This window comes from Carcharhinus amblyrhynchos, chromosome 9, assembly GCF_965287045.1.
Source record: "Carcharhinus amblyrhynchos chromosome 9, sCarAmb.v2.hapA, whole genome shotgun sequence".
Taxonomy (NCBI): domain Eukaryota; kingdom Metazoa; phylum Chordata; class Chondrichthyes; order Carcharhiniformes; family Carcharhinidae; genus Carcharhinus; species Carcharhinus amblyrhynchos.
Window position 1 is genome coordinate 85,367,689 of NC_137332.1, and position 22,543 is coordinate 85,390,231.

Consider the following 22,543-nt stretch of genomic DNA (forward strand, 5'->3'; position numbering starts at 1 on the left):
TCTGATGTCTAAACTATCCATTAACTCCTTAAATAATTTGGCAGTAAAATTGGACCCTTAGTCTGACTGAATCTCCCTGGGTAATCCATAACGGGTAAATAAAACAAGCCACTTCTCCACAACCTTTTTCGCCTTGATATTCCATAAAGAAATTGCCTCTGGAAACCTGGTGGATACACCCATTACAATTAGCAAATGCTGGTTCCCACTTTTAGTTTGTGTGTGTGTGTGTGTGTGTGTGTGTGGGTGGGGGGGTGGTAGAAGCCTACACAATCAATTATTATCCGTGTAAAAGGTTCTTCAGCTGCGGGAATTGGCATCAAGGGCGCTGTTTTTATCACTGTCTATAGCTTTCCTTCCATCTGAACTATATGACGGGTACTGCAAATTTCAACCACATTTCTATGCAATCCAGGCCAATAAAAATGCTTCTGTATGTTAGCCTGAGTCTTCCTCACCCCTAGATGACCTCCTACAGGTACATGTGTTCCCACAATACCCCTGTCTACATCAACAGGGAGCAAGTAGAAAGGGTCAAGAGCTTCAGGTTTTTAAGTGTCCAGATCACCAACAACCTGTCTTGGTGCCCCCATGCTGACATTATAATTAAGAAAGCCCACCAATGCAATCTATTACCTTAAGGATTTTATTCTTAAGGTAATAGAAGACTAAAAAAATTTGGCATGTCAGCTATGACTCTCACCAACGTTTACAGATGGACCATAAAAAGCATTCTTTCTGATTGTATCATAGCTTGGTATGGCTCCTGTTCTGCCCAGGGCCGCAAGAAACAACAAAAACTCACAAGTGTATCCCAATCCAATACACAAAACAGCTTCCCAATCATTTACCCTATCCATATTTCTCACTGCCTCAGCAAAGCAGCCAGCGTAATTAAGTACCCAATGCATCCCGGACATTCTCTCGTCCACCGTCTTTCAACGGGAAAAACATACAGAAGTCTGAGGTCACGTACCAACTGACTTAAAAACAGCTTCTTTCCTGCCATCAGACTTTTGAATAGATCTACCTTGCATCAAGTTGATCTTTCTCTACACCCTAGCTATGACTATAACAATACATTGTGAGCTCTCGTTTCCTTCTCTATGAATGGTATGCATTGTCTGTACGCGCACAAGAAATAATACTTTTCAGTGTATGCTAATACATGTGACAATAATAAATCAAATCAAATAAAAATCCTTTCTCTGTATTCTACTGGTAACACAATCTGGTGAACTTGTGCCCTTTTCTCATCTGCCCTAACCTACCAAGGGCTCCATTTCCACCTTAAGATTTTATCCTTAAGGTAATAGCTTTCTGGAGTTTCATATTTCTTTCCCACACAGGCTTTATGATATAAATCCTTTATCGTCTCATCTGTCTATTATAACTCCATTAATACTTCAGAACCAAACACCTCTTCCTGAAGCTCTACCTGCTTAACTTTTTCCTTTACCTCAACTTCATCTTTCTCTTTTATTCTCCCTTCCTGTTTTAACTTACGGCTGTGGGAACTTGTCACCACACAGTCCAGAAATTCTTCAGGGTTTTTTTTTAAACTCCTCAGTTCCCTGGTTTTCTTTTGGCTTTTCCATTCCAATAGACACTACTCCCACTGTGATCATTTTCAAGGATAAACTGTATTCCTGGAACAGTCAAGTTTTCCATCACTCCCGCTATCACTTCTCCAATACTGGCTGGACTTTCTAACCTTATTTTACACAGGGGAACACTACACATCTCTCCATTTATTCCACAGATTACCCCCCTCGGGCAATATTTCAGAAGTAGTGCAAATATTTTAATCTCTGGCTATTACAGACTGACTAACTCCCATATCTCTCAATATTTTAACTTTTTTACCTACTCCCCCTGCTCTACCTGAGTAAGCCTTACTCACACAGGTGAAATCTTTGAAAAAAAATCGGGTGCTATCTTACTATCCAGCCCACGCACACTCCTTCAGCTCCTCAACTTCTCTTGAAATTTCCTTCACGGTTTTGACTAATCCCACTGGTTAATCATCTTTTACCACATCCTTTTTTCGAATGACCTTCTTAAGCCACCAGCACTGCGCCTTTGTATGTCCCATATTTTTATCGTGAAAACACCTGAGGTCTTTCACCTCTTTTCCACCCTCTTGGGTTTATTTTTTCACAAGTGGTAAACTATTCCCAGTGTGATCTACTTTTTGTTTTTCATTGAAGGGTCTCTCTCTTTCCCAATTTCTATCCCTCACAGAATGAAATTGCTGTTTGAAGCTTGATTTCAACTTATGCACTAATGTGCATTTATCTGCCATCTCAGCAGCTCTTCTCGCTGTTTCAACTTTCTGGTCCTCAATATGAATTCTTATCACTTCTGGAAGTGAGTTTTTAAAACTTCTCCAGCTGAATAATATCTCTAATAGCCGCATACGTCTTTTCTATCTTTAACGCTTTCACCCATTTATTGAAGCTGCTCTGTTTAATTCTTTAAAATGCAATAATATGTCTGACCTGGTTTCTTCCTTACATTTCTGAACCATTGCCTATATGTGTCTGGTACCAATTCGTAAGCATTCGAAATAGCCTTCTTTACTTAAGAACATAAGAACATAAGAAATAGGAGCAGGAGTAGGCCATCTAGCCCTTCGAGCCTGCCCTGCCATTCAATAAGATCATGGCTGATCTGACGTGGATCAGTTCCACTTTCCCGCTTTCTCCCCATAACCCTTAATTCCCTTGTCTGTCAAAAACCTATCCACCCGTGACTTAAATATATTTAGCGAGGTAGCCTCCACCACTTCAACGGGCAGAGAATTCCAGAGATTCACGACCCTTTGAGTGAAGAAGTTCCTCCTCAACTCTGTTCTAAACGGCCCCCCCCTTAACTTGAGGCTGTGCCCTCTAGTCCTGCTATCCTTTCTAAGCGGGAAGAATCTCTCTACCTCTACCCTATCCATCCCTTTCATTATCTTATACGTCTCTATAAGATCCCCCCTCATCCTTCTAAACTCCAGCGAGTACAGACCCAGTCTATTTAGTCTTGCTTCATAGTCCAACCCCCTCATCTCCGGTATCAGCCTAGTGATCCTCCTCTGCACTCCCTCCAAGGCCAAACTTTTTCATACTTTTCTGGTACCTCCTCTGACAGTGCTACCAACACCTCACTAGCCCTGCCTACCAACTTGGTCTGAATTAACATTACCCAACATCTGCTGGCTATTTCACATGCGTAGCCAATTTCTCAAAGGAAATGAAAAAGGCTTTGGCATATTTTTCATCGAATTTTGGTTATGTTTGGACATATTTGTATATACCCCTACCAGGCGGTTGGCTATGCTGAGCTTGCTCACCATTACTTCCAGCTTGTAATTTTACATGAGTCATTTGAAGTCTTTTTGCTTCATATTCCAACTTAATCTTTTCCAATTCAAATGATCTTTCCCTTCCTCCTCCTTTTTCCTTTTCTTATGCTAGGGCTTCCTCTCTTTTTTTTCCCTCTCTCTTTGTTCTTCTAACGCCAACATTTTAAGTTCACTTTCTAACTCCAATCATCTCATTTAAAATTTAATTTTTTCTAACTCCACTACACTTGACTGTTTCTCTGATAGACTTAAATGCTTGGCTATCTCCGTTACAATTTTAGCTTTCCTACTGTCCCTGGTTAAACTCAATTTTAGCTTGTTTGCTAATTCTACAAGTGTCATCTTTTTCTGAATTTCTAAACTTTCTTGGCAAATTTGGGGAGCACTTTCAACCCCCAGAGCCTCCTTAGTAATGTTAAGAGCATTTCCCCACGTCTGATTTAACTGGCTTGTTGTCAGTTAACAGATCTTCCACTTCTCACTTGAGGTTTATTTAAAGATCAAGGACTGTTCAAATCCAGGACCCGACCCCTCTCCCAATCTGTTATGAAGCGGAGGTTGATCCCCACTCTGAGACCTAATACCTAATCACTCAAAGAGGAGTACTTCACCTCATTGTCTGTTAAAAGTGTGTGAGAAGTAGTACAATCAGCTCTTCAGCAACTTTTAATGTTTAAATCAAAATAACTACCTGAGACTCTGTAAAATCAACAATTAATAATTTATTTACCTAAGAGTAAACAGGTTAACTAAACTATTAACAAACCAAATAAAACACTATTCTAATGGAATGCTGTTTAGATAAATACAATTCCCACTTACGAACAAAAAAATAGAACTTTTAGTCACTCTTTAAATTACAACCAGATCTGTCGTCTTCCGGAATCTTCTGTCTCCTTTTTTCTGCCTAGAAGCTGTGTCTTCTTTTGCTTCCTTCACTATTGAGATGAGGCTTTCTTTTATTCAGAAATGCAGCTATGAGAGCCAGCCATCATTATGAAGTGCTTCGAAAGGTTAGTCATGGCATAAATCAATTCCAGCCTCCCATGCTACCTGGATCCACCACAGTTTGCCTACTGCCGCAACAGGTCCACAGCAGATGCCATTTCCCTGACCCTGTACTCAACCCTGAAACACCTAGATAACAAGGACACCTATGTCAGAATCCTATTTATTGACTACACCTCAGCCTTCAACACCATTATTCCCACAAAATTTATCTCCAAACTTCATGGCCTGGGCCTCGGCACCTCCCTTTGTGACCGGATCCTGAACTTCCTACTCTCAGACCACATCAGTAAGGATAGGCAACAACACCTCCTCCACGATAATCCTCAACACCAGTGCCCCACAAGGCTGTGTTCTCAGCCCCTGCTATACTCCTTGTACACCTATGACCGTGCGGTCAAATTCCCCTCCAATTCAATTTTCAAGTTTGCTGACGACACCACCGTAGTGGGTCAGATCTCAAACAATGATGAGACAGAGGGTGGTGAGCGTCTGGAACAAGCTGCCAGAGGTATTAGTACAGGCGGGTACAATTTTACCTTTTAAAAAGCATTTAGATACTTACATGGGTACGATGAGTATAGAGGGATATAGGCCAAATGCAGGCAATTTGGATAATCTTAGGGGTTTCAAAAAAAAAGGGCGGCATGGACAAGTTGGGCCAAAGGGCCTGTTTCCATGCTGTAAACCTCTATGACTCTATAACCATAAAGGAGAACATGCCCCTGTCTACATCAATGGGGACGAAGTAGAAACAGTCGAGAGCTCCAAGTTTTTAAGGTATCCAGATCACCAGCAACCTGTCCTGATCTCCCCATGCTGACACTATAGTTAAGAACACCCACAAATGCCTCTACTTCCTCAGAAGACTAAGGAAATTTGGCATGTCAGCTATGACTCTCACCAACTTTTACAGATGCACCATAGAAAGCATTCTTTCTGGTTGTAACACAGCTTGGTATGGCTTCTGCTCTGCCCAAGACCGCAAGAGACTACAAAAGGTCGTGATCGCAGCCCAATCCACCATGCAAACCAGCCTCCCATCCATTGACTCTGTCTATACTTCCTAGCATAATTAAGGACTCCACGCACCCAGACATTCTCTCTTCCACCTTCTTCCATCGGGAAAAAGATATAGAAGTCCGAGGTCACGTACCAACTGACTCAAGAACAGCTTCTTCCCTGCTGCTCTCAGACTTTTGAATGGATTAACCTTGCATTAAGTTGATCTTTCTCTACATCCCAGCTATGAATGTAACACTACATTCTGCAGTCTCATTTCCTTCTCAATGAACGCTATGTTTTGTCTGTGTAGTGCACAAGAAACAATAGCTTTAACTATATGTTAATTCATGTGACAATAATAAATCAAATCAGCCAGCCAGACTCTCTGAGAGTTGAACTAAGCTGTCATTCGGCAGGTGCTCTCATATTTGTCTCACTGTCACCCCCTGGTATCTAAGTGTCTAATTTAACACTACTGTTTGACTTTTGACACAATGTTTCACTTTGCATTCTCCATGTACTTGCACTTTTTAAAACTCAACTCAACACAGAGAAAATAACACCACCTTTTTAACAGATATCTTTACAAACACCAACTTTGCAACATATATATTCAGGAACATTCACTTTTTTTCCAACTTAAAAACTGGAATTGATTTCGGTTGGGTTTGCAATGTCATAACCTTATACTAAGAGAAAATATTGTAACAAACAGTAATAACAAATATAACTGAAAGCCTAAAAAATTTAAAAAATTTGAAAAAATGGATTCATTCCCAGTTATCAAATACAAACTTGTTCATAAAAAATCTTTGACACCTCTTCTATACTACACCATCCCACTGAGATATGACAATAAACATCTTACATTGGTTCTTCCAAAAATATATAATTCATACAAATTAAATTTACATCAAGTTGAGTCATAATATTCAGATTTTATGGTAATTTACACAAGGATCTTCATGGGGTTAGAACCTACAATCAAAATTACACTAAATTCGAATGAAAAGTATATTGTTCGAGGAGGTGCACACTGACATTGGTGTTGCAGTCATCTTTATTACTCAATAAAAATAAGGTGCAAAGTTAAATGTTTTTGAAAAAATATTAAATATAATACTGAAATGCAAGATGTGCAGGTTTTACATTAAAGACTACAATCTTATAGCTACTAATAGTGCAAAAGAAAACAGATTAGTATGCAGGTGCGTACCAAAATTAATCTGACAGCATCATTAACAGAAACAGAAAGAAATCTGTGGTGAAGCAGATGTAATCAATATATTCAGTTTTAAATAAATAAAACATATGCATCACTGTTGCTAAACTTGTGTGTTTTTTGAATTATTGACACTATGGTTTCCTTATGAGGTAAGCAACTATCTCTTCTAGATACTGCTCAATGAGCAGTTAAACGGCATGCAAGAAACAAGAGAGAATCAGAATCACAAGATACTACACTGCAGCCCTTCGGCCCATCAAATCTGCATCAACACATGAAAGAACATAAGAATTAGGGGCAGGAGTAGGCCATCTGGCTGATCTTTTTGTGGATTCAGCTGCACTTACCCACCCGCTCACCATAATACTTAATTCCTTCACTGTTCTTGCCTTAAAAACATTCATTGAGGTAGTCTCAACTGCATCACTGGGCAAAGAATTCCATAGATTCACAACCCTTTGTGTGAAGAAATACCTCCAACTCAATCCTAAATCTGCTTCCCCTTATTTTGAGACCATGTCTCACAGTTCTAATTTCATCTGCCAGTGGAAACAACTTCCCTGCTTCTATGTTATTTATTCCCTTCATAATCTTATATGTTTCTATAAGATCTCCACTCATTCTCCGGAATTCCAATGAGTATAGCCCCAGTCTCTCCTCATAAGCCAACCCCTCAACTCCAGAATCAACATAGTGAATCTCCTCTGCACCCCCTCCAGTGCCAGTATAGCCTTTCTCAAGAAAGACCTAAACTGTCACTGAGACAGTGGGACGGCGGCGCGGGCTCGTTGGGCCGAAGGGCCTGTTTCCCGTGCTGTGTTGTTGTTCTTTGTTCTGTACACAGTATTCCAAGTGTGGCCTCACCAGCACCTTATACAGCTGCAACATAACCTTGCTGTTTTTAAACTCCATCCATCTAGCAATGAAGAACAAAATTCCATTTGCCTTCTTAATTATCTGCTGCACCTGCAAATCAACTCCTTGACATTCCTGCACAAGGACACCCAGGTCCCTTTGCACAGCAGCACGCTGCAATTTTGTACCATTTAAACAATAGTCCATTTTGCTGTTACTTCTACCAAAATGGATGACCTCACATCTACCAACATTGTACTCCAACTGTTAGACCCTCGCCCACTTGCTAAGATTATCTATATCCCTTTGCAGACTTTCACCATCCTCTGCACACTTTGCTCTTCCACCCATCTTAGTGTCATCTGTGAATTTTGACACATTACATTTGGTCCCCAACTTCAAATCATCTATGTAAATTGTAAACAATTTACAATTTACTGATTCCTGAAGCACACCACTAGTCACTGATCACCAACCAGAAAAACACCCATTTACCCCCACTCTTTGTTTTCTGTTAGTTAACCAATCCTCTATCCATGCTAATGCATTACCTCTAACACTGTGCACCTTTATCTTATACAGCAGTCTTTGGTGCGGCACCTTGTCAAATGCCTTCTGGAAATTTAGATACACCACATCCAAAGGTTCCCCATTGTTCACTGCACATGTAATGTTCTCAAAGAGTTCCACCACACTAGTCAATCATGACCCGTCTTCATGAACCCATGCTGCGTCTTACCAATGGGACAACTTATATCCAGATGTTGCGCTATTTCTTCCTAGATGATAAATTCAAGCATTCTCCCTACTACAGGAGTTAAGCTAACCAGCCTATAGTTACCTGCCTTTTGTCTACCTCCTTTTTTAAACAGTGGCATCACATTTGCACTGATCTACCCACCTAATCCCATTTGGCAGCATTTCGTCCACAGCCTTGAATATTCTGGCGTGCCAAGTACTCATCCAGGTACTTTTTAAAAGATGTGAGGCAACCTGCCTCCACCACCCTCCCAGGCAGTGCATTCCAGATTGTCGCCACCCTCCGGGTAAAAAGGTTCTTTCTCAAATGCTCCCTAAACCTCCCAGCCTCTCACTTTCAACTTGTGTCCTCTCATAACTGACCCTTAAACTACAGGGAACAGCTGCTCCCTATCCAACCTGTCCATGCCTCTCAGAATCTTGAACACCTCAATCAGGTCGCTCCTCAGTCTTCTCTGCTCCAGCGAAAACAATCCATTCCTGGTCATACAATTCACCAGCGCACTGACTCCATCAGGATTCAGGTGAAAGCTGTTCCAAGAGTACAGCTCCCCCTGTCCATAGCACTGGTCCCATGAATGGAAACCTATTTCTCCTACACTAACCTTTGAGACATGCATTCAACTTTCTGATCTTATTCATCCTGTGCTAATTTGCTCATGGTTCAGGTTGTAATCTAGAAATTATTGCCTCTGATCCTCCAACTGCTCATACTCTCTCAGCATAACCTTAGACCTCCCTATGTCATTGGTACCCACGTGGACCATAACATTTGGACATTTTCCTCTCACTCCAAGTACCTCTCCAATCCAAAGAAATAACCCTTAATCCTGGCACCGGCAGCCAACACAGTTTTCAGAACTGTCACTCTTGGCTGCAGTAAACCATACCTATCCTCCTAACTATATTGTCCCCTATTACACTCTTTTAACTTCTCCCCCTTGAATGGTTTCCTGCACTGCGGTGTCATGGTCAGGCTGCTCATCATCACTACAAGTCCTTGTTTTTGTCCATCCAAACTGGAAGAACAGCGAACCTGTTGGACAACTGCTAGAGCTGAGGCTCCTTCAGTGCTAACCGGATTGCTGTTCCAAATGGCATCCTTCTGCATTGTATTACTCCATGATTCTTTTGTAATTATATCAAATTGGCAGATGTTTTTAACCTGTACAATGGGAACTTGGATGTGGTACCTGTTATTTATCACCAAACACCTATGTTGACAAAGTAGAATACTGGATACCTTTGACCTTCTCAAAGGAAAATCATGTTTGACAAATCTGTTGAAATCTTGAGATTGGAACAGATAGAAAAGCTGTTTTAGGATTTGCAAAAAATTGATATGATACCACACAAGAGGTGATTACACAAAATAAAGGCTCGTGGGATTTGGATAATACACTAACATGAACTGAGGATTGGTTAATGGACAGGAAACAAGGACTTGGAATAATAGATTAATTTTGTGTTGGCAGACTATAACTGCTGGGGTAATGCAAGGATTCGTGCTCAAGCCTCAGCTATTTATAATCTCTATCAATTATTCTGATGAGGGACCAAATGAAATGCATTTGAGTTTGCTGATGAAAAACAATTATTTGGGAAAGTAAGCTGTGAGAAGGATGCAAAAATACTGCAAAAGGATATAGACAGAATTAGTAAGCAGGCATAAACAGATGGAATAACGTGTAGCAAAGTGTAAACTTATCTACTTTGATCATACAAGTAGGGGAACATTTTTTTAATGGTGTGAGACAGGGAAATGTAGATATGACAGAAAGTTAGCATCAGGAATTGAAAACAATTCAGCAGTCAGTCAGTGTTACTTGTCAGTATTCTTCTGAGTTTTTGGGGAATGTATCTGCTTATGAGCAAGTAACTCATTGAACCATGGACCAGAAGGGTGGACATTCACAAAGGTATGCACACATAAATAGATGCAATAATCATGATCTGGATTATAAGTACACTTCTGCTTAAACTGTTGAACCAAAATGCTTAATTTGTATTAAGATCTGTACAAAGCTCAATGTTTGTTCTGTTTGGTCCTGATGAATGCTATTAAGTCCATAATTCTTTTGACCAGAACAAGGCATTCTTTAATACAAGTTAGAGGAGTTCATCACAAATAAGTTCGTTGTTTAATTTATACAAAGCAGACTGATAACCTGCCTTTCTTCATGTTGTTAGAAATTGCCTCCTCTAACCAAATGAGCCAGAAGAATTATAAACAAATAAATACAGGTTTGTATTATCTACATTTTAAAGGGAGCTAAAGGTATGATAAAAAAAAGTCACGCTGTAACTTGATTGGTTGTTTGAGAAAATGGTTGAGTAATATATTTTTCATGTGGAGATAGTCTTAGTATTTCAAATTTCTGCTCATGCCACAGATGAAAAACAACAGTTATCAGCCTGAGTGTACACTGTGGTTTTGTTGTCCTTTTCACTATCAGGTGAATGAAATAGATTGTCCCAACTGGATTGAACTATTGCCGTGTTCGAATTTCTCATAACTTATGAAAGCCCCATTTTTAAAATTCAGAATATCTCTAGCTATTTTAAAGGCTTCATTACCTGCTTTTATGCGCTTTCAAGGAATAATATATTTACATCCCCAGATGGCTCTGCTCATTCATAGCCTTTTGCATATTTGCAGCGAGTGTATGCTCCCACTCTGTACCGGCTGAGGTTATTCATGTAGGCTTGCCTTCTCAACCTTGCTCTTGCCAGAGGTGTGGTGATCCTCAGGTTAAAATCACCAGCAGTCTGCTCTCCCCCTCAAAGGGGGGAGCAGCCTATGGTCATCTGGGATTATGAAGACTTTCCCTTACATTCCCATTCCTCATTTTTCTTTGCAAATTGGATAGCTTACGCTACTCTGCATTAAAGCTTATCAGCTACTTGTTTGTCTATTGAACCAACCTGCCTATGTCGTCTTCCTCACTATTTACCAAACTTGCAGTTTCTGTCATATTAGCAAATCTCAAACCATTCTTGCAGTGCACAAATCCAAATGATGTTTGCCTGAAGACAAAAAAATTGACCCAGTGTTGATTCAGATACATTCTTCCAACTTTTCTCCAATCCAAGCTATCCCCATATTCATTATTGTGCTCCTAATGTTTGTTTAGCTAAACACCTTTGTGACTGTATTCTTTGATGTGGAGATGCCGGCGTTGGACTGGGGTAAACACAGTAAGAAGTCTGGTGCTGTCAGACTTCTTACTGTATTCTTTGCCAGGATTTACTTTCTGCTTGAAGTCAGAACATAGAACATAGACAAATTACAGCACAAACAGGCCCTTCGGCCCACAAGTTGCGCTGATCATATCTCTACCTACTAGGCTTACCTATAACCCTCAACCCTATTAAGTCCCATGTACTCACCCAGAAGTCAATTAAAAGACCCTATCAAATCTGCTTCCACAACCACCGATGGCAGCCGATTCCATGTACCCACCACTCTTTGAGTGAAAAACTTATCCCTGACATCTCCTCTGTATCTACTCCCCAGCACCCTAAACCTGTGTCCTCTTGTGGCAGCCATTTCAGCCCTGGGAAAAAGCCTCTGAGAATCCACTCGATCAATACCTCTCAACATCTTATACACCTCTGTCAGGTCACCTCTCATTCTTCGTCTCTCCAAGGAGAAAACACCCAGGCTCTCTCAACCTATCCTCATAAGGCATGCCACCCAATCCAGGCAACATCCTTGTAAATCTCCTCTGCACCCTTTCAATGGCTTCCATATCCTTCCTGTAATGAGGCGATCAGAACTGAGCACAGTACTCCGTGGGGTCTGACCAGGGTTTTATACAGCTGCAGTATTATCTCCCGACTCCTAAACTCAATTCCTCAATTGATGAAGACCAGTACACCATACGGCTTTTTAACCACATCCTCTACCTGCGAAGCCGATTTGAGTGTCCTAATGAACCCGGACCCCACGATCCTTCTGATCTTCCACGCTGCTAAGAGTCTTACTCTTAGTATTATATTCTTCATCCCATGTGACCTGCCAAAATGAACTACCGCACACTTATCTGGGTTGAATTCCACCTGCCACTTCTCTGCCCTGTCTTGCATCCTATGTCATGCTGCAACTTCTGATATCCCTCCAGACTATCCACAACACCTCCAACCTTTGCGTCATTGGCAAACTTACCAACCCATCCCTCCACTTCCTCACCCAGGTCATTTATAAAAATCACAAACAGCAAGGGGCCCAGAGCAGATCCCTGGGGCACTCCACTGGTGACAGACCTCCATGCAGAAAAAGACCCATCTACAACCCAGTTCTGATCCACAAAGCAATATCCCCTTGGATCCCATGCCCCCTCACTTTCTCAGTAAGTCTTGCATGGGGGAACCTTATCAAATGCCTTGAAGTCCATATAAACCACATCTCTTCCTTCATCAATGTGTCTAGTCACATCTTCAAAAAACTCAACCAGGCTCGTAAGGCATAATCTGCCTTTGACAAAGCAGTGTTGACTATTTTTGATCATACTATACTTCTCTAGATGTTCATAAATCTCAGGATCTTCTCCATCAACTTACCAAGCACTGAGGTTAGACTCACTGGTCGATAATTTCCTGAGCTATCTCTAGTCCCTTTCTTGAATATAGGAACCACATCCGCAATCCTCCAATCCTCTGGAACCTCTCCCATCTCCATCAATGATGTAAAGATCATCACCAGAGGCTCTGCAATCTCTTCCCTTGCCTCCCACAGTAACCTGGGATACATGCCATCTGGTCCCGGTGACTTATCTATCTTGATGCTATTCAAAAGCGCCAACACATCCTCTTTCTTAATGTCTACGTACTCAAGCTTTTCAGTCCTCTGCAAGCCTGCACTACAACCACCAAGATCCTTTTCCACCGTGAATATCGAAGTAAAGCATTCATTGAGCAACTCTGCTATTTCTACCAGTTCTATACAAACTTTCCCACCGTCACATTTTATAGGTCTTATTCCTTCACATCTCATCCTTTTACTTTTTGTTCTATTTTCTCCTGGTTCTCAACAACTCCAGGTTATCCATATTTCACACTTATCCTGCTCCGCTCTCTCATGCATACCTGGTTTAAATAAACCCAGAAAGTGGTGTTTTATCTCTTGGAAAAGGGAAATCAGCAAAAAATAATGGAATATTCAATAAACGCATGGCATTATAAACAGGTCACATGATGCAAAAAAATTGTCCTGATGCAGGTAAATAAGCTATGGCTAATGCATTGAATTATGGTATGTTATAGTGCTCAGACTGCTACAAAATACAGTCTATTTCAAGTTTATTAAATTGAGATAGCAGAAGAAAATGAACTTTACTTGTTTTTCTATTAAAGACACAGGAGACAACCCAAGGCAAGTTTGTGAGTTCTGTACTTTATGAATAAAAATGACTTTAATAGTTTAGATAGAAATTCATAATTCAAACACTTATTTTCCATTACTGTTGCCAGACTACACTAATTGAGTAAACTTCAAGAAAATACCCTTAGTTTTATCATGTGTTTTGTTTTGAGTTGGTCGGTGCGTAGGTTTGGCCAGCATCCTAGTCTACAGAGCCCTCCAGGCGCAGAAACCAACAGATGATTAATAGCTTTCTTTATTGATTCTTGTGGGATTGCGTGTTTGTCTGGATGTTACTGGATACAGCCTAGAATACAAATAGCTCTAAATACTATTTCTTAAAGTCACTATTCAGTTCTCACTGCATGGTAAAGCAATCAGTCAAGTACTTGAAATTGAAATAACCAGAAACTGAGACAACACGGAATTTAATCAAAATCCTGAGAAAGATGTTGAAACATAATTTCCAGAGACAGCATGAATTTGTACATTTTTCCAAGAACACAAGGGGAGAGGAAACCTCTAAGGCACAAAAAGAGAAAAACATTTAAAACAAAAAGTTTTAGCAGGTTTTGTGCATCACACATTAATTGCCTAATTTTTTTGTTTCTGAAGTTTCTTCTGAATTGAGGTCAGAGTTCAATGTTTCTGATGAAAGCTCAGCAATCTGAAAAAAACTGTTTTTCTCTACATTGGGGCTGTTGAATCTACAGAACATTTCCAGCACTTACTGTGTTTGACTTAAACTTCCAGCATCTGCAGTATTTTTCTATCTTAATTGTTTTTCACTACAGATTGGAAGATTTCAAATTTCAAACTGCAGATCAGAAATTAGGCTGAAATAGATTAACTGCACAGACAACAGGCAATTTATTTTATTTGCAATCCCAAACTACAAAGATTACAATGTAAAATCTGGAAAAAAAATACTTCTACATTGTCAATAAATTGCACAATAAATATCAGAGTTGGAAAAAGAGAAATCAAGCGATTACTATGTGTCTAATAGCAAATGTGTGGTCAGTTAGTGCATCAACAAGACCTAAACTTGTATCAAGGACCAAAGTTACTTCAAACCAAACTGTAACATGAAAACCTCTTTATAAAACGCATCAATGCTCTTCATCCTATTGTTGTGGTCAGTCCCTCAATCTGGATTCAAACTGCATTGAGACTATGGAATTCTCCCATGCCCTTATGTATGGGATCAATGGTGGGCGGAAGGGTGTATGGTGGTATGTGTGCTAATATTGCAGGAGGCTCAAATATCATTTTCACACTGACATGAAATTACAGTAGCATTTTCCAATACTGCCTAGCATGGTGAATTGGAAATCCCTGGAGCCCCATGTAAATCCAATTTGCATTCCATAGGTGGGCTGCAGACAAAGGCCTGACCAGAATCTTCCCGACATGGCCAATTTTCCGTGATTCCACTCCAGAAAACCTCTGACGTCCAAAGGTCAGAACTTAGCTGAATTGGGCTGTCTCAGGAGATTAGGATGCAAGGTGCCAATGACCCTGGACCACCATAGTAGTGAGCTGAGGAAGCATTTATCAGATGGATTTCCAGCCTCAGAGTCCATCTTCTTTCTTCAACAATGGATCAGTGAACTTGGGTTCCTTTTAAATCTGTTTCTGGGATGTGATAACAGTGTACATGCCATCCATCCAATCCTGCTACAGAAGATGCCGCAAAACGTGTTGCATAATTATTTACATCAAGGACAGATGATGTGGTGTGGTTTCCCATTGGCCTCTGCAACATGAAACACTCCCTGTCCCCTATCCTGACCCATCATGGGACTTAGAATTCCGTCTGTTGAGTGCAACATTAGTGAAAAGACAAAGGACTTGCATACACATCAATTCTTGTCTCTGAACTCAAGCTTGGTAACAATTTTCCAATAAACTTAATAAGCTAAAAGCAGCAATCTTTACTATTGTATTGAACTTACGTTGGATGTCCAATGAACAGCAGCTTCTAAATAAGAGTCCAATAATCAAAAGTCCAATACCATTACTATCAGCCTGTTTGGTAATGAGCTAACTGCTTATATTTGTCAAGTTAGAATGGAATGTATAATCAAAAGATTCAACTCAATTTAACATGGATAAGTTAGGTTTTCCATTTTTATGGAAAAATACAAGGGCAAATTATTATCTAAGTGCAGAGAAACCTTGGAGTGCTTCAGTGCAGAAGGATCTGGATGTCCTCATGCATGAATCTCAGAAAGCTAGGATGCAAGTTCAACAGGTAAAAAGGAAGGCAAATTGAATCTTGGCATTTATTGCTAAAGGAATGCAATATGAAAGTAGTGAAGTGTTGCTCCTACTGTTCCAAGCACTACTGAAGATGTGGACAGTTTTGGTCCCCTTGAGGAGGGAAGTAGTTGCATTACAGAGGAAGTTCGCAAGATTGATTCTAGAGGTGGGAGGTTTGTTTTACTGAGCGAGATTGGGCTGTTTAGGCCTTTACTCTCTGGAATTTTAGAAGAATGAGAGGAGGTTGAATTGAGATGTACAAAACGATAAAGAGAATAACAAAGTAGATTTGGAGAGGACGTTTCTTTTTGTATGGTAATCCACAGCAAGAGGTCATAGTTTAGGATAGGAGGTGGCAGATTTAAAACAGAAATGAGGAGAAATTACTTCTCTTAAAAGTTCACCAGAGTGTGGTGAATTCCAAAAATTGAGTAAATTTAAGAGGTGGACAGATATTGTAAGGGTTTGAAAGGCTGTGGTGAATGGGCAGGGAAGTGGAGTTCAGGCCCAGATGACATCAGCCACGATCATATTAAATAGCAGGCCAGGCTCGAGGGGCTAAATTGCTAACCCCTGCTTCTGGTTGTTATGTTTTTATTTCCACTCTCATTGTTCAGGGCATGCACTCCATGGCTGAAGGATATTGCAAGGCATCAACTGCATGGCGTAAGCACTTGTGGACATCCACAAGTACCATCACCAAAGGATGGCAGGGCTTCTGGATCTCACTCCAGCCTCTAACCAATGGGGGAGAGCAGGGGCCCCTGGGCATCCACAGGGAAGAGAATCACCTGGTGCATACCTCAGGGCCTTCCACCCAAGAGATCCAACTGCCCCCCAATGGAAATTCCGCCTCACCCCAATAGCAAAGGCCCACACCATGATAACATCCAATCACCCCCACCCAACACCTGAGACTCAAACCCCCCCAGACCGACCTGGGATGGACTCCCATGGTCTCTGGTACACCCTCTCCATTGGACTCGCTGGTGGCCAGTGGCGGCCTGGACTCTCGCTCTGAAATACCCCTCGGTGAAGTTACCAGGTTTATATTTTTATAGAACTGCTGTAAACCGCACCAGTGTGATGGCTGAACATTCAACGAGGGTAGAAGTGATTGTGAGAATTGACTAGCTAATGAATTGTTATTATAATGAGGTTCCTGACTACAGAACCCAATTCAACGAGAGGGTGTGAAGAATCGGAAGACAAGTTCTTGTCAGCAAGAATCTCATTTTCTGACTCTCATCGCCATTTGCGCTCATTGTTAATGTGATTCAATATTCATCCATAGTCTCATATAACTGAGAACAGATTTTTATTCTATCTCAAAGGAAAAAAGATACCTCTACAAATTCCTAACTATAGCACAAATTAAAACTGAACTTATCTCTTCATTGTTCATCTGGAATATCAGTGAGTTCTGACATATGAACGTTCAGCAGTTGAAAAAATGTTACGCATGAATTGGTGGTCTCATTAATCTTCAGTAGCATACAAGGGATTGAAAATGGTGAGACAGACACTTGAGATTATTAATCTATAGAAAGGCTAATCCAAGTTCAAGGTGGTACATTTTAATGTTTATTTTCCATCACACACTATTTATAAACCCATATCTCAATTCTTAACAGAGCTGTGCTGGGTTTCTATAAGTGCCTTTCTTAATTCAACCAACAGACTGTGTACCATACCCTCAGGTGGGTAGATGAGTCCTCTAATTTTCCAATTCTATTGAGATGCACTGTACCATAAAACCATATGACTTAGGAGCAGAATGATGCCACTTGGCCCATCGAATCTGCTCCGCCATTCAATCATGGCTAATCAATAATAGATTTCAAAAGCAAATTTGATAAATACTTGGGAGAAGAAATAATAAGATAAAGAGCCAGGGAGTGTGAACAACTGAAAGAGTTATCATAGACTAGATGGACTGAATGGCCTGATGTGTGATGTTTTCCCTTATTAATCAACAACTTATCTCTCTGTCTTAAAGACATTCAATGACCTGGCCTCCACAGCTTTCCACGGCATAGAGTTCCACAGATTCACCACTCTAGCTGAAGAAATTTCTCCTCATCTCTGTTTTAAAGAATCACCCCTTTATCCTAAGGTTGTGCCCTCTGGTTCTAGTTTTTTCCTACTAGTGGAAACATCCTCTCTCTGTCCACTCTATCCAGGCCTCACAGTATCCTGCAAGTTTCAATAAGATCCCCCCCTCAGCCTTCTAAACTACAAACCCAGAGTCCTCAACTGTTCCTCAAATGACAAGTTCTTCATTCCAGGGATCATTCTTGCAAACCTCCTCTGGACCCTTTCCAAGGCCAGCACATCTTTCCTCAGATATGGGGCCCAAAACTGCTCACAATAATCTAAATGGGGTCTGACCAGAGGCTTATACAGCCTCAGAAGTACATCCCTGCGCTTTTATTCTAGCTGTCTTGACATGACTGCTAACACTGCATTTGCCTTCCTAACTGCTGACTGAACCTACACGTTAATCTTAAGAGAATCTTGAACAATGACTCTAAAGTCCCTTTGTGTTTCTGATTTCCTAAGCATTTTCCCATTTAGAAAATGGTCTATGCCTCCATTCCTCCTTCCAAAGTGCATGACCTCACAATTTTCCACATTATATTTCATCTGCTATTTTTTTACCCACTCTAACTTGTCCATGTCCTTCTGCAGCCTCCCTGCTTCCTCAACATTTTTGTATCTTCTGCAAACTTAGCAACAGTGCCTTCAGTTCCTTCCTCCAAATCGTTAATGCATATTGCAAAAGGTTGTGATCCCAGCACTGACCCCTGAGGCACACCACTAGTTACTGGCTGCCATCCTGAGGAAATGGCAAATGGAATTTAATGTTGGCAAGTGTGAGGTGGTCCACTTTGGTAGGAAGAATGGTAGGAAGGATTATCACTTACGTGGTGAAAAACTGCAGCAGGCGACGGTGCAGAGGGACCTCGGGGTCCTTGTGCATGAGTCGCAAAAACCCAGCTTGCAGGTGCAGCAGGTGATCAGGAAGGCGAATGGGATGCTGGCCTTCATAGCGAGGGGGATTGAATATAAAAGTAGGGAGGTCTTGCTGCGGCTGTATAGGGCATTGGTGAGGCCGCAGCTGGAGAACTGTGTGCAGTTTTGGGCGCCGTACTTACGCAAGGATATTTTGGCCTTGGAGGGAGTGCAGAGGAGGTTTACTAGGCTGATGCAGGAGTTGAGGGGATTGAGCTATGAGGAGAGGCTGAATAAACTAGGCTTGTACTTGTTAGAGTTTAGAAGAATGAGGGGAGATCTCATTGAGACGTATAAGATGATGAATGGGATGGATAGGATAGAGGTGGAGAGACTCTTCCCGCTCAGAAAGGACAGTAGGACTAGGGGGCACAGCCTCAAGATAAAGGGGGGGCGGTTTAGAACGGAGTTGAGGAGGAACTTCTTCACTCAAAGGGTGGTGAATCTCTGGAATTCTCTGCCCGTTGAAGTGGTGGAGGTTACCTCGCTAAATATTTTTAAGACGCGGGTTGATGGGTTTTTGATAAGAGAGGGGATTAAGGGTTATGGGGAGAGGGCGGGAATGTGGAACTGAGCCACGACAGATCAGCCATGATCTTATTGAATGGCGGGGCAGGCTCGAAGGGCTAGATGGCCTACTCCTGCTCCTATTTCTTATGTTCTTATGTTCTTTATCCCCACCTTCTGCTGATCAGCCAATTCTCTATCCATGCCAGGATCTTACCCTTAACATCATGGGCACTTAAGTTATTTAACAATGTCCCATGCAGCACGTTGTCAAAGGCCTTCTGGAAATTTAAATAAATCATGTTCACTGGTTCTCCTTTATCTAACTTCCTTGTTATCTCCTCAAAAGAACTCTAACAGATTTGTCAGACATGAACTCCCCTTGAGAAAGCCGTGCTGAATCAGTCCTACTTTATCATGCACCTCCAAGTACTCTGCGATCTCATCTTTAATAATGGACTCTAAAGTCTTGCCAATGACTGAAGTCAGGCTAAGCAGCCTATAATTTCCAGTCTGCTGCCTCCCTCCCTTCTAAAACAGCGGTGTTACATTAGCTACTTTCCAGTCCTCTGGTACCCTCCCTACCTTCAGTGATTCCTGAAAGATCACCACAAATGCCTCCACAATTTCCTCAGCTATCTCTTTTAGAAACCTGGAGTGTAGTCCATCTGGTCCAGATGATTTATCTACCTTCAGACCTTTCCATTTCCCAAGAACCTTCTCCTTAAAGATGGCCACAATACTCACCTGTGTCCCCTGACTCTCCTGGAACTCTGGCATCCACTGGTGTATTCCACTGTGAAGACTAATGCAAAGTAACTATTCAGTTCCTCTGCCGTTGCTTTGTTTCCCATTATTATATCTGCAGCCTCATTTTCCAGTGGTCCAATGGCTATTTTTGTCTCTCTCTTACCTTTTATATATTGAAAAAACTCTTTCCATCTTCTTTTATATTGCTAGCTAGCTTACACTCATATTTCATCTTTTCACCTTTTATTGCTTTTTTAGTTTTCCTTTGCTCACTTTTAAAGGCTTCCCAATCCTTTGGCTTCCCTCTAATCCTTGCCACTTTGCATGCTTTTACTTTTGCTTTTATGCTGTCCTTGACTTCCCTCGTCAGCCATGAATGCCTTGTCCTCCCCTTAGCGTGTTTCCTCCTCCTTGGGATGAATTTCTGTAGTGCCTCCTGAATAACTCTCAAAAACTCCTGCTATTGCTGTTTCATTAGGAAGGAAGCTTAGCAGGGAAGACAATCTACTCTGGCCAGCTCCTCCCTCATGTCTTTGCAGTTACCTTTATTCAACTGTAATACCGTTACATCTGATTCCAGCTTCTCTCTCTCAAACCGCAAATTCTATCATATTGTGGTCACTGCTCCCTAAGGGTTCCTTCATCTTAAATTCCCAAATCAAGTCTGCCTCAATACACATCACCAAATCCAGAATTGTCTGTTCCCCAGTAGGCTCTGTCACAAGCTGCTCCAAGATCACATCTCTTAGACATTCACGACCTACCTGATTTTCCCAGTCCATCTGCATGCTGAAGTCACAAATCATTAGCACTGACATTCTAATCATCCCACTAAAATAGTGGGAATAAAAATTTAATATTCCCAAGTTTATAAAATGATTGAAATAACAGCTCTCTCATTTGCATTAACACAATTCCTAAATATGTATAAAGTTGGAAGCAAATAATGTTAAGGATTGACTTCTGATTGAGATAAATGATGGTGCACAAACAATGTTTGAAAATTAACTCGTACAATGAATTGTTTGTATTTATCATTGGCAAAATTTCCTCTCTTATAAACAAGAATTTTAAAAACTGCTGAAAAAAGTAAATACATTTGAGTGCCAGACTGTAACTAACAATAACTTTCTATTTTGCTTGCCAACTAATTTGCCCAAGCGTTTAAGAGGTATCTGAATGGAAGATTACTTCTGAAGAATTTAAAAGTGCAATTCTTACCTAAATATGGAATACATGGAGTCATCTTCAAACTAGTAACATAATCCCTGAGCCTCTTGTAATTGTCTTCTTTAGAGACCAGATATTCTAATTTTTCAAACATTGTTTTATCTTTTCTGCTTAAAAGCTGTGAAAACAAAAGTAGGAAAAATCAAGACACTGAGTAACGGTAGTTAATGTTGGACAGTCTTTCAACAAACAAATATTAAAAATACTATGAAGAGATTTTCAAGGGCTGCAGGTGAATTTAGCATACTGGGAATACCCCTTGCAGACAAATTGTTACCACAAAGATTTTCTGCTTCCCTAACTAAAAGATGATGCAGATGAAAACGGTCCATTCACAAATATAATTTCTAGTTAATTTCAGGACTTCAGCACATGGTCTAGACTGTACTTAGCAGATACCATTCTGTCGGATATGCCACCTTTTGAATGACATATTGAACCAAGGTCCCAAACTCTGACACTAATTGAAAGGGCTGCCAGTGTTCCTGGTGTACTGGTTAACGTCCTCCTTTCGATCAGTAAGGGCAAAACAAATGAAATGATTACTTCTCTCCATTTTTTGTTTGCAGAGCTCTGCAAATTATCCATACCACTGTCTAAATAACAGCTATTACATTTTGAAAGTAATCAATGGTTTTGAATGATTTGAGCTATCACAAGGAAATGAAAAGCACTGTGCTGTTGACAGATAGTGCCAGAAGGCATTAGATAAAGTGCCACATCAGGAGGTTATCGAGGAAAATAATAGCTCATGTTCTAGGGGTAACATATTGGCGTGGTAGCTGGCTAACAGGAAGCAGACAGTTGGCATGAAAGTGTCTCTTGCAGGTTGGCAAGATGTAACAAATCATGTGTCACTGGGATCAATGCTGGGACTTCAACTGTTGACAACTTATATAAATGACTTGCATAAATGGACATAAGGAGGCTACAAAAAGATATAGGTAAGTTAAGTAACTGGGCAAAGATCTGGCAAATGGAGCATTATGTGGTGAAAATGTGAAACTGTCCATTTTAGCAGGAAGAATAAAAAAGCATATTATCTAAATGAGAGGTTACCCAGGTCCAAGGTGAAGGATCGGGGTGTCCTACTGCATCTATCACAAAAGGTTGGCATGCAGATACAGCAAGTATTTAGGAATACTAATTATGGCAACTTGACCACAAAAAGGTAGTCACAACACATTGTGAATGCTCAATTTTTTCTGAA

At 40.8% G+C, this 22,543-nt stretch overlaps 1 protein-coding gene across 3 annotated transcripts in view; it reads right to left on the reverse strand.

Moving 5' to 3' along the window:
* ralgps2 (Ral GEF with PH domain and SH3 binding motif 2) overlaps positions 1–22,543 on the reverse strand; it is a 359,688-nt gene that overhangs the window by 225,582 nt on the left and 111,563 nt on the right. For all 3 annotated transcript variants that reach the window (XM_080196004.1, XM_080196003.1, XM_080196005.1), the window contains exon 8: positions 21,325–21,451. In XM_080196004.1, the coding sequence (XP_080052130.1) occupies positions 21,325–21,451 (127 nt within the window). The remainder of the gene's footprint in view (positions 1–21,324; positions 21,452–22,543) is intronic.